This window comes from Galeopterus variegatus, unplaced genomic scaffold (genome assembly GCF_000696425.1).
Source record: "Galeopterus variegatus unplaced genomic scaffold, G_variegatus-3.0.2 Scaffold349, whole genome shotgun sequence".
In the NCBI taxonomy this organism is placed as follows: domain Eukaryota; kingdom Metazoa; phylum Chordata; class Mammalia; order Dermoptera; family Cynocephalidae; genus Galeopterus; species Galeopterus variegatus.
In genome coordinates, this window is record NW_007726460.1 from 3,309 (window position 1) to 15,193 (window position 11,885).

An 11,885-nucleotide genomic window follows, 5' to 3' on the forward strand; every position below is an offset into this window, starting at 1 on the left:
TTTTTTGTGTCCGGCAATGGATCGCAACCCTCAGTGTCGCGCCCGTACCGGACCGGGACCGGCAACGGGATCGCAACCCTCGGTGTTGCTCCCACACCTCGCTCAGCCAGTGAGCGGGAACCAGTCTGTATGTGGGATCCGAACCCTTGGCGGGAGTGCCACCACGCTCCCAAGTGGCGCACTGTAGCAGTGCACCACCGGGCCGGCCCTAACAATAGTTTTTTATTAAGCACTTACTCTATGTGTGAAATGCTTTGCAGTGTCTGGCCCATGGCAAGCTCTTATTAAAGTTGTTGTTGCTATTCCAATTTTGTCTTACATGTGTATGTATGCACTGAAAAGCATTTGTGCTCTAGACTATGGGAGCCTAATGAATACCGTAAGGTGGTCGAGCACCTTGCTTGTCTTTTTCTCAAAAACATCTGCAAGTTTCATACTTTGTGGGCACCTGAATTGGAAGTTCAAGTTTTCAGGATCAGAGACAGCATGATGTAGAGAAAAGAGCATTTGAACTAGGAGCCAAAATCAGTTTCATTCAACACACATTTATTGAGCACCTTCTGTATGTACCAGGTGCGAGGGATATGCAGGAATGTGAGACTGGACCCCTGCTCTCTAGGAGCTCACACTTCTGCGTGAATGACAGACAAGAAAACAAATAGACAAAGCATGATACATGCAATAACAAGAGCATGAACCAGGAGCAGGAGAGCCACAAGACCTGAGTTTTAGCTCTGCCACTAGCTGTGTGACCTTGGACATGTTACTGAACTGCTCTGGGCCTCAGGGATAGTGAGAATGGTGTAGGTCATTTCTAACCCCTGAAATACTAACATCTACAATTCTTAAAACCCTGTGAGGTCAGCAGGGCAGGCGTTATTCCTACTCTATAGATAGATGTAAAGCCTGAAGAGAGGTTTCGCACGGCAGCCCGAGCTACACAACCGCTTGTCAGTAAAACCGGACCCAGCTTCGGGCAGGCCTTGGGAGCGAAGCGTAGTGCGTGTTCACTCCGGGCCGCTTGGCAGAGAAGAGGAATCTCTGATGGGCAGAGTGGTGGGTTTTCTTGATGCCTCCAATTTGAATCCCACACTTAGAGTGTGGAGCTGGTTACAGACCCAAAAAGAGGAAAGCAGCAGTTAGTTCCTGCACCCGTCCTGGTGTAAGCCCTCAGCAGACACTGGGCATTTCTGGGCACCAAGTCATCTTTCACAGAACAGCACGGCGATATAATCTGAACAGGGCTGTCCCGATGATCACAGGACCCTTCAGGAGCCATCCCGAGTCACAGATGACAACACACCCTGGGCCTGGTTTCCTCTTCCAGCTGTCTCCTCACACTGGGCTTTGTGTGTAACGCAAAGGACATTTTGGAGGCTGAGGCAGCTCTCCCTCGTCACCCCTGTACTTCTGGGCCACCCTCCTCGGCCCGCCCAGTATGTGCATGCTCGGGGAACAGGAGCGAGTGAGCTCGTGTCACATAAGCCAAACAGAGTTCATTTTGCTGTCACTCTGAAATCATGCTATGCCCACCAAAGCCAAAAGGACAAGCCTTCTGGCAATGGCCGGCCACCACTACCTCCCACCATGGCAGATAGTTCAGAGATGACACTCGTGGGCAATCTTATCGTCCTATACAATAATTTTTGAGCATCTACTGTGTGCACTACTAACAACACATAATCCCCAAAATGTAGGGACACATAATCAGAAGATGAGAGCAGTCAGGTGGCGTGAAGAGATGAGTCACAAGATGACAAGGCCACACAGACCCGGGCCATGTGAGAAGCTCAGTCTTAAGTACTAGAGGTGTCGGGGAAAGGGAGTGGTCACTGAGGGCCATTGCTGTCCGAGGAGGCGTCTGCAGGAGGCTGGAGCTGGGCCTTAAAGGAAGAGAAGGACAGAAGTCACTCTTCACATCACCCACTCTTTACGGGCAATTCATACGAAAATCATAGGAAGAAGAGAAAAGTGTCCAGAAAAACAGTCACCTGTGGGCACGCAGATGCCAGGAAGGCCCCTTCTCGGTCACAGGCACACACAGACACCTTCCCACCCTCCCTCCTCAGAGCTGGCCAGTGGGGCAGGGGACACGCCTGCCACCCCTTCCCAAGGGCCCTAGGGGGAGGAGTCTGGGTTCAAATTCCGCCTCCACCACCTCCCAGCTGTGCACTGCGGAGCGAGTCCCCGAGCCTGTGTCCTCAGCTGTAAGAGTGGTGGCTCACACTGGCCTGGCGGGCTTGTGAGGAGGGTCAGCCAAGAAAAGTCTAGTTCATCCCCTAGGACAGCACCAAAAACTACCACCCAGGTAAAGCCTCGTTAAAAAGTCCTCCCTGGGCATCTTCCATCATCACAAGGACGTCTGAGGTTGGCCTCGTAGGTGTGCTCTGGCCTCTGCAGGTGCCCTGCCTGCGACAGCTCTGCAGGGGACCCACGGGGTTCTAATCCGCCCGGGCGCACCAGCCCCAGCTGCAAGCCAAGCGCACTCTAAACTCCAGGGCAGTCGTCTCACAAAGGAAAACCTCTGCAGAAGGGGGGAGGCGTGAGCCTGGGGAGGGGTGCCCCTGTGGGCCCCCCTTGCCAAAGGAGACACAAGCTCCGGGAGTCAGAAACAAGTGATGTGTCCGCTTCAGTGCTGCTGCTTCTGGCCACAAGAGCACAGCACAGGACACCAAGGCCGAGCACAAGGTGGCAGGGGCTGGCCTGCCGGAGTTTAACCTCTGGAGTGACTTCCAACGTTTCTGAAGCGGGCGTGCTAGTGTTTTGTTTGTATCTTATGTTTCCTTCCTTGGTAGGAAGCGGATAGGAAAACTCTTAAAACACTGGTGGCCCTGGGTCAGAGTACCCACTCTGCCAAGCTGATCAGAATTGGTGTGTGGTCCCGGGACAAACCCCAGGGTAGGAGAGCTTATCTGCCAGTGGGCCTTAAAAGCTTCAGGCAGCAGGCCTTGGGCAATTTAATAAGAAATAAGACCCAAATGGCACAGGTTCCCTGTCCTCTCACACTGCTTCCTGGCCCCACAGGGCAGGAGGCCTGAGACTCCAGCCTGGGCTCTCCCACTCCTCTCGGCCTGGGGGCCCTGCCAAGGCAGTTTCTCACGTGTGGCAGCATCACCTACCTCGGGGCATTTCTGAAAGACAAAGAGGGTGACACATGTAAAGCAAAGCACTGAGGCTTTGGGGGGCTTCACTGTCTATGAGGGGGGGACACTGGTGAGAACAAGAGAGACCCTCCTGCCCGGACACAGCAGCAGGAGCAGCAGCTGACCCCTCCTCAGCCCCCAGACCCTCGAGTCGCTTCCCCACAGGAGCCGGGAAGGCGGTGGGCTTCGCGCCAGCCCCCCAGGCCCACCCGCCCGCTGCATTCCCTTAACTGCTTGCTTGTACACCCAGGCCCCCACTGGCCTCCCAAGACAAAATACAAAACCGCGAACGACCCCCACTTATGAAATGCCAGGTAAGCATGCTGAGAAGTTAGCACGGCCGACCTGGCAGCTGTGTCTGAGAACTGTGGAGCCGGTGAAAGGCCTGAGCAGAGCACAGCAGGGCCCCCGGGCTCTCCTCTGAGCTGTTCTCTGGAAATGGTGGGGCGCAGGGGCACTCGGAGCCTCCACGGGCCTGGGGGCACTGCCAGCCCCCCGCTTCCTCCCCAGGCAGACCCAGGTAGGAAGAGGCCGCAGACCCTCACAGCTCTTGTCCTGCCCAGTGCGAACACCGCCTGATGCTCCCACTTGCTTCACCCCGTCCTCCATGGCAGAATAAACCCCCCCTCGACGGTGCTCTTGTGCTTTTTCGGCTCCCTGGGGGAGAAGGCCACGGCTCCCGTGCCTGGCGTGGCGGCAGGCGTGTGCTGGGGGTGAATAAACGCTTGTCAGATTGAGTTGACCGGTAATGAAGGAGGCAGAATGGCGCACACCCCTCAGACGTCTAAGAGTAACTTAAGGGCCTAGAAAACTAAGCAACGCCCTGAGGCTGTACGACGCCCTCATCCTGATTCCTACACGCCTTTGTAGTGACCCCACACACTTGCACCCAGAGACGTGCCCCTCTTGGCCCCTCCCCCTGACCTACGACCCTGGAACAAATGGCAGGAGACTTCTCTAGAAGCCAGTCATCTCTTTATTCCATTAGCGACCAACACAACAGCACCACGCACACAGCAGGGGCCCTGCCTGAGAACCCCGGGCAAGGCAAAGAGGGCGTCGCAGGCCCTCGGGCGCTGGGCAGGGCTGGTCAAGGCGAGGGGAAGCCTTCCCTGCCCACCACCCCCAGCAACCAGGGGGAGACCACTGCTGAGGGGTGGGCCTGCTGTGCAAGCAGTAACGCGTCTGTGTCAGCCCCTTCCTTCCCAAAAGCACCAGGGCCGCAGTGGGGAAGGAACGCTCCAGGCAGGGCCAGGGAGGGACTGTGGGGTGGCTAAGGTGGACTCTGAGCTCGAGAGGGGACTGCGTATGTGCGTGCGTCTGCATGTATGTGTACGGGGGACAGAGGCCTATGCTTCTTAGCATGTGGGATTTAACTCCTGAGCCACAGGACCTGCCTGAGGACAAAGGAGACCAGGATCCAGGCACTCAGAACTCTGGGGCCTGGGAGAGGGGCCCAGGCTTTGCCTTGGAGAGGGCTGGAGGCTCCACTGGAGGCAGGTCGCGGAGGGCATGCCTCCCCCATGCCTGGATGGAGGGCTGCCGCTGGCAGGACCCACCTCACGTGTAGGCCATCTTGCTGCACACCCAGGGCCGGGTCATCAGACACTCCGTGGACACCAGCCTGGTGGGCTCCACGAAGACACACTCCCCCGGGCCTGAGACGGTAAATCTGTACCAGAAGAGAAGAGACCAGGCGCTCATGACCTGGCACATGTGGCCCAGCGCCGGGCAGAGGCCCTGTGGCCTGCCCCTACCTGGCTTCATCTCTGAAGCAGACTTCTAGGACATGCGGCCCCAACAGACCTTTCTAGCTTGGCCTCCCCTTGTCTTCCTACTCTGTGCACTGTGGCTCCAGCCATCCCCAGATGCCCCATGGACACTTCCTGGACACACCCTGCACTGCCCCATCCTGTTTCCCATCCTTCCAGGGTCGGCTCACACATCCCAGACTCCATGGTACCCGGTTCAGGACCCTCCACCCGCCCTCCCTCCCCACAGCACCCGGCCTGCTTCATGGGGCACCACTTGCCACAGCCTCCCAGGGGCTTGTGTCTGTCTGTCCCCACTGGTCCCCGAGACAGCCAGCTCCTGAACAGTGGGCTCGGTGCCTCTGTCATCTTGGTTCCCTACAGTGCGCAGTGTCTACACACAGTAGGAGCTCAGTGGAGATGGGCTGAATTAAATCATTTTCACAGGTTGGGGACGGACCAGCATAACCCCAATAGTGAACAACCACGGCTGCGCTGTCAGGACTTGGTTGAAATCTTGCATGGACCTGTGTGTATGCGTTGGGTGGAGGGGGTACAGGGGTTCCCCCTGCCTAAAATCTCCCCTTTTGTGTCTCAGAGGCTTCTTCACCCTGATCTGATTCCTGCCAAGGCTGGAGCTGAGCTCTCACAAGAGAGGGCCATGAAGGACCCCGAGAGGGAGCACAGGAGGCAGGACCTCTTCGGTGTCAGAGAAATGTGGCCAGAGGCCCCTTGATTGCCAAGTAGTCAGCACTCCTGGGACCCCAGCCTCCAGGGCTTTAAGAGCAGGAAACTTCCGGAAGGGTGGGGAGAGGGGCAGAAAGTACAAGACTTCCTCAGCAGCTCAAAGAACAGACCTGGGATGGGGGCTGGCAAGGGAAGGCGAGAAGGGAGGGACACCAAGGACAAAGTAAGGGGCAAAAATGAAGTGTGCGTGGGACTAAGGACAAGCCGCAGATGGGAAGGGCTGTCAACGTGCCCCTTGCCTCAGATGGGAAGGCGGCTCCTGGCCAGCTCTGGCCACCAGGAGGATCTGGGGCTGTCGGGTGCCCTTCTGCTTTAGCTCCTGCCTTGGGGACACTCACATGTCATCATCGTCAGGTAAGCAGCTGTGGCCCCTCTCAGCAGGCACCTCCAGCAGCAGGGTCTGGACTAGAAGCTGAAGTTCTTGCTCCCCGTATGCACCTCCCTGCATTTCCCTAGGCCTAGACTGCCCCCCAACACACGGTCACCACCCCACTGCCACAGCCACACACCCGCCACCCTGACCACTGCCACCATCGTCCCCACCGCACACCAGACCTGGCGTCCTACGCTCACGTCCACCACTGCTGCACACAACCCCACCACCTCAGCAGGGCCCCCTCCGCGAGGAGATGCTTTCTCTAAGAAAATGCTCATGGGTGCCTGTATTCAGGTCAGCGGCGATGCTCAGGTGGCATGTGTCTGCCCGGAACTGGGGCTCCATCTCCCACACTCCCTTGCGGCCAGGTGCAGTCACGTGACTCAGTTCTGGCCAATGCAGTGGAGACATCCCGGGCACGCCCTCCCCTTCCTCTTTCCCCTTCTCTGGCTGAATGGGATGTGGAGGAGCCACCCTGAGCCATGCTGCATAGCTGGGGGAGTCCCCAACAGAAAGAGCCGGGGCCTGACACCACGAAGCTCCGATGGCCTCGTGGAGCAGAGTCACCCAACCAGGCTGGACTTTCTGGGGGAGAGAGAAGTAAAGGCATTTTCATGACTGGGTCTCACACACCCCTGGACCTAGAGACGAGCATCTCTAACTAGCACAAAACCAGGTGTTTCTGTCTGAGAGAGCTGTGTCCGGGGAATGAAGCCTTCCCCAGTCTAAGCTCAGTGGCCAGAAGATAAAGCCTCAGCTCACGTGTCTGGATCAAATGGGTCCCCATTGACCCAGTGGAATTCGTCCCCGACTCTGCGCAGTCCAATCCAGGGCTCCCTTCGTGTGAACTTGAACATAAATTCCTGCACGGAGGAAAGAGGGAAACCTCAGAGTCAGATGCAATCTCCTAACTGCTTGTACTCCCCAAGACGAAGTTCAGCTTGAGAGATTCTCACTGCGTCCCGGAAGTGAGGAGCCAGGGTTACAGAGTCCCCTGCAGAGCTGCTCAAAGACCCACCAGCAGTTGCCTCTGACAGCCTGAAAGCGACCTGGCTCTGGTGAGCATGCCCACTGGCCCAGAAAGCCTGCACAGGGCTTGTCCTGCTAGCTCAGCAGTCCCAGCATGCCAGCATTCCTGATTTGCAGGAAGCTTGGGGATTGCCCGCTCAGTGGATTATCTGGGACAAATCTCAATGCTCGTGGCTTGTCCTACCTGCATACTTCTGGGACTTTCTCTGCAGAAGGGGGATATCATACTGTGTATCCAAGACAGTGATTTGTAAGTTATCTGCTATTTAGGATTGCAACACCACTGTTAACCTCAAAAGCCAAAATAGCCAAGAGAATCACTAACTGTGTTTCGTTCACATTTCTTTTGATATAACTGTTTGGGGTGTTAAATGAGAGAGCATGTCCTGATTTTGACAATGTTTTCGCATTTCACAAGTGCATTGATAATTTGTAACTCTTACACTTTATAATACTGAGTTTAGCTCAGCCAACCAGCCTTGGACTGAAATAAGGGGCCACGACAATGGAAGTAGAAACAAGAGCCACTCACTGACCTGCTCAGACCTCAGGGGTCCATCTGTACACCCCATGCCTGTGCAGCAGCTTGGGTGGCTCTGGAGACATGTCACAGGGGACACCGCATCCCTGGGGTACGGCTCTCCCCTTAGTGTTGAGGGTGAGGTGCTGAGGGATCCTCCCCAACCCCAAGCGCACTCACCAGCTCCTTCTGGCTCTGAATCACAGCCAGCGCGGCCTCATGGCTGTGGCAGTACTGCCTGCCCGTGTTCCAGTCTCTCTGTTCCTCAGAAAAGAAGTAGCACTTCCTTCCGTACAGCAGCCAGTCCTCCGGACAGGGGGCTTCACACTTGATACAGCCCTTGGATGCTGCAGCGGGGAGAGAGGCTTCAGCATTCCCCGGTGCCCTGGCTACCACCTTGCCTCCCCCACCCCTCTCCCCCAGAATCCCACCACTCCGCTTCCTGCAGAGTTCTTCTTCCACCTGCCTCGCCTTTGTGCCTTTCAGCGACACTGCTGGTGTGGCTGTCTTCTCGAGTAAGTGCCTCTCACAGTGCCTGGTGGTAAAAGGTTGGCAACTGAATGAATAAGAAAGGGGAACTTGGGAGGCTGGCAGCAGCATCGCCATGAGGGGGCGTTAACAGCAGGTAGCCCCTGGTTTAAGATCTTCCCTCTCTCTGCACTTCCCGAGGCGGGGAGCCCCAGAATCAGATTGAGAAGAGATCTGGAGGCATGAATAAGAAAGGGGAACTTGGGAGGCTGGCAGCAGCATCGCCATGAGGGGGCGTTAACAGAAGGTAGGCCCAGGTTTAAGATCTTCCCTCTCTCTGCACTTCCCGAGGCGGGGAGCCCCAGAATCAGATTGAGAAGAGATCTGGAGGCCGTGCGTCCTCTCTCTCCAGCCAGGTAGAAACCGTCTGCAGGATGGACAGGCAGCTCTCGTGAACCACGCCCTCCCTCGTTAGCTAAGTAGGCAGCCGCTGAATTGCTGGAAAGTTGTTTTTAAATGTCAAGTCCCAGCCTGCCCTCCTGTGACCTAGACTTACTGGTCTAGGTTCTGCTCTCCAGAGTGAGCCAAAGCAAACCCATTCCATCTTCTACCTCCTACCTGAAGGACACCAGCCTCCCCTCATCTGGACTTAAACAGACTCCATCTCTTCCAGGATTCCATGCAGAAAATGCTCTCCATCCTGCCTGCTCACTGCAGTGTCCCCACATTACCACCAGGACAGACCGGAACACATCAGAGGCGGCTCTACTAGCAGCAGCAGTGACCACTATACCACCTTCCAGTTGTCGTGGACTCTCCAGTCTGCTTCAATGAACAGAATCTGTGGATATGTGCACCTTTCTGGGAAGGAAGCTCAGAGCTGCCGTCGGATTCTCAAAGGGCCTCCTTGCCCAAAGGAATTGAGCCAAACTTCTAGATTGTTTTCGTATGACCTGTTTCCAAGCCAGGTCTCCCTGGTGACCAGAGCATGTGTAAATGACATTTAAATCCAAATGCAGAAACTTGTAGTATTTCTTCTGCATTTATCTCATTTACTTTGGCTCAACATTTGAGTCTTTAAAGGTAATTTTTTTTTTCCTTTTTGTCTTTTTTCGTGACCGGTAACGGGATCGCAACCCTCGGTGTCGCGCCCGCACCGCGCTCAGCCAGTGAGCGGGAACTGGTCTCCACATGGGATCCGAACCCTCGGCGGGAGCGCCGCCATGCTCCCAAGCGGCGCACTCTCTGGTGCGCCACCGGGCCGGCCCTAAAGGTAAATTTTAATCTTGATTTTTTTCCCCATCTGTCATATGAAATTGTGTCTGTATTATGTCAGCTGCACATTCCATAAGGATACTTTTGCTCATTTTCATGCAAGTGATTGATTAAAATGTAGACCAGAATACTCAAGCCCTGGGGATCTACAGCCACATGGACACTGATCAATCAATCAACACTCCCTAAGCATATCTGTTCAAAAAGACACAAGTCCACTTGGGAGTAGTGACCACAGCGTGGCCACATTTCAGCTGCTTTTCCACAAGGACCTCCTAAGAGGCTCTGTTGTCCTTTATTGAAATCACAATCTGCTAAGTCTGCACATTGCCCTGGCCTCCCAACCTAACGATAGGATAAAAGGGAACTGATTTAATTTGTAGTAATTATTCTATGTGAGTCTAAACTGGGCCCCATGGTCACCATAGCCATTTCTAAACATTCACAAACCTCCTGTTTATCCTACAATCCCTATGGTGGAGGATTTGGTAGGAATTAACATTGTCAGTGGACTTTTTCTCCATTTCAAGGAGTCCACCTCTGGTCTTATGGTGCTTCTCAAAGCTTAGAGACAGAGGAACTGAAATCACTTTTGCAAACCCTTCAGAATCTACAAATGCTTTGACTTGAATCTCTTGCAAGTAGCCAGATTCCCTGTTCATATAGACTCACCTGTCCTTTTTTATTTGTTCGACCCTTTCAGTCCCACACACCACTCCATGTTTCTGAGTCCTCTTCCCCTTAGAGTGTTCTGTCCCTTTGATGGAGTCCAGAATATACCACCCCAATATATGCCACTTTGGCATAAGGATCATTTTGAGCTGAAGGCAGTTAAGAATCAACAGATGTGGGAAGAATTCTCTGCCCTCCCTTGTCTGCCTAAAAGCAGGGCATGAATTTCTTTTTGAGGAAGGTGCTGTCCCACCCCCCATCGCCATCTCCAGACTCCCCTTATCCTCACACCCCACCTCATACCAGAGAGGGAACAGTGACTTACCATTGAAGACACCAAGGAATCAACACCAAGAATAGTTTGCATAAACAGACCTTACTTAAAGAGACTTTATCTTCCCTTCCCCCATATATTTCATAGTTACTTCCCTACAATTTTTTTTTTTTTAAAGATGACCGGTAAGGGGATCTTAACCTTTGGCTTAGTGTTGTCAGCACCACGCTCTCCCGAGTGAGCCACGGGCCAGCCCATACTTCCCTACAATTTATCATCCCTTGAAGGCCAGACACTCTTCCCTTTGTTAAAAAGGTACATAGTCCCTGAGTCTGAATGCATCTTTGAGTTTCACTTCTTTTCTGTGAAGTCCCATGCACATAAATATTAATAAAAATTGTGTGCATTTTCTCCTGTCAACCTACAACTATCTTTGGCAGTTTAATTTGCAGTCCCCTGGTACTGAACATAAGAGGGTGGAGGAAAAGCTTTTCTTCCCCCATACCCTCTACCTCCTGATCTCTGGGAAATTCCTGTTCATTCTGCAGGGTTCAGCATGCGTGTTTCCCACTCTGCAAGGCCAGCGGGCACAATACCTCTATTACAGCACTTACCCCTGGACAGAGAAGTCATGCTCATTTTTTTTTTAATCCCTAGCACTTAGTGCAGGGCCTAACACACCGAGCTCAATAAATGTTGAGTGAATGTGATTTCTAAAGGCCCTTATCCCCAAACCATCTTCTCCAAGAAGTGTTGTCTGCCTAACCTACCCCAAGTTTGTTCTTAGTTCTCACAGCATTTACATAATAATACTTAAGTAACGGTCTCTACCTGCATGGCCTGATGAAGGGGACATGTATAGTCAATGTGCAAATATTATTTTAGGCTAAAATCTCATCAACAGCCGACACTATACTTTCTATTTACTTTGTCCCCCACAGAATTCCTGGTACGTCTAGAATCTTTCTTTATCAAATTACATGTGCTTTTGATAAGGTGTGTTCCAACGCACTTGCATAAATGCTCTGACATGCATGCTCACCCAAGATGCTCATCACCACCAGGATGGCGAACAGAAGGACCGCGATGGCCCCCAGCAGGAGACGCGTGGTGGTGTCTGAGGAGAAGAGAAAGGGGTTCAATACCCGCCCTCCCACCCGCCCAGCCACCAGTCCCTGCCACCAGCCCCAGCCCTAGCAGTGAGAAACCGGAGGGGTGGAGCCCAGCAGCTGGGTTGTCACAAGCCCTCCAGGTAATCCTGATGTACCTGAGAGTCTGAGGACTGCTGTTCTGGTTCTGCCATTTCCCTGCTTGAAACCCTCCCTGCAGGGCATCCACTGTCCACAAACTCCTGTGACTGTCAGAGCTGTCCCTTGACTCTCCTGCTGCTTCTCTACCAGGTTTCAGCCAGGGGGGCTCCTCGAAATGCCCTATTCAGCTATTCAGCCCTCGTAGACCTGCGGCTGGCTATTTGCTCCTGAAGTCCTCCCCCTGCCCCGCCACCTCTGGAAATCCTGCCCACTTCTACACCATCGTCCTCTTCACGAAACCTTTCCTCGTCCTTAGGCTTCTCCTTTTTAAATTTTTATTTGTTTTTTGTTATCAGTTAACATTTTTATTTTATATTTAA

At 53.8% G+C, this 11,885-nt stretch overlaps 1 protein-coding gene across 1 annotated transcript; it reads right to left on the bottom strand.

Annotated features, from left to right (window-relative positions):
- Positions 1-525: 525 nt before the first annotated feature.
- Positions 526-11,558, bottom strand: CLEC2L (C-type lectin domain family 2, member L). The gene is made up of 6 exons (XM_008567832.1): positions 11,523-11,558; positions 11,298-11,430; positions 7,747-7,913; positions 6,780-6,880; positions 4,703-4,815; positions 526-1,883 (listed from the first exon to the last, which is right to left on the bottom strand). The coding sequence occupies exons 1-5, from the start codon at positions 11,556-11,558 to the stop codon at positions 4,704-4,706; spliced, it is 549 nt and encodes a 182-aa protein (XP_008566054.1). The 3' UTR covers positions 526-1,883; position 4,703.
- Positions 11,559-11,885: the final 327 nt, after the last annotated feature.

Bases quoted from the DNA above. Each gene is read 5' to 3' on its own strand.
- CLEC2L (XM_008567832.1), bottom strand. From the start codon at position 11,558: ATGGCAGAACCAGAACAGCAGTCCTCAGACTCTCAG. The intron at 11,431-11,522 runs GTACATCAGGAT...GGCTGGTGGCAG, and splicing joins AGCAGTCCTCAGACTCTCAG to GGACTGGTGGCTGGGCGGGT. The intron at 6,881-7,746 runs GTGAGTGCGCTT...TCCTCCGTGCAG, and splicing joins TTCAGAGCCAGAAGGAGCTG to GAATTTATGTTCAAGTTCAC.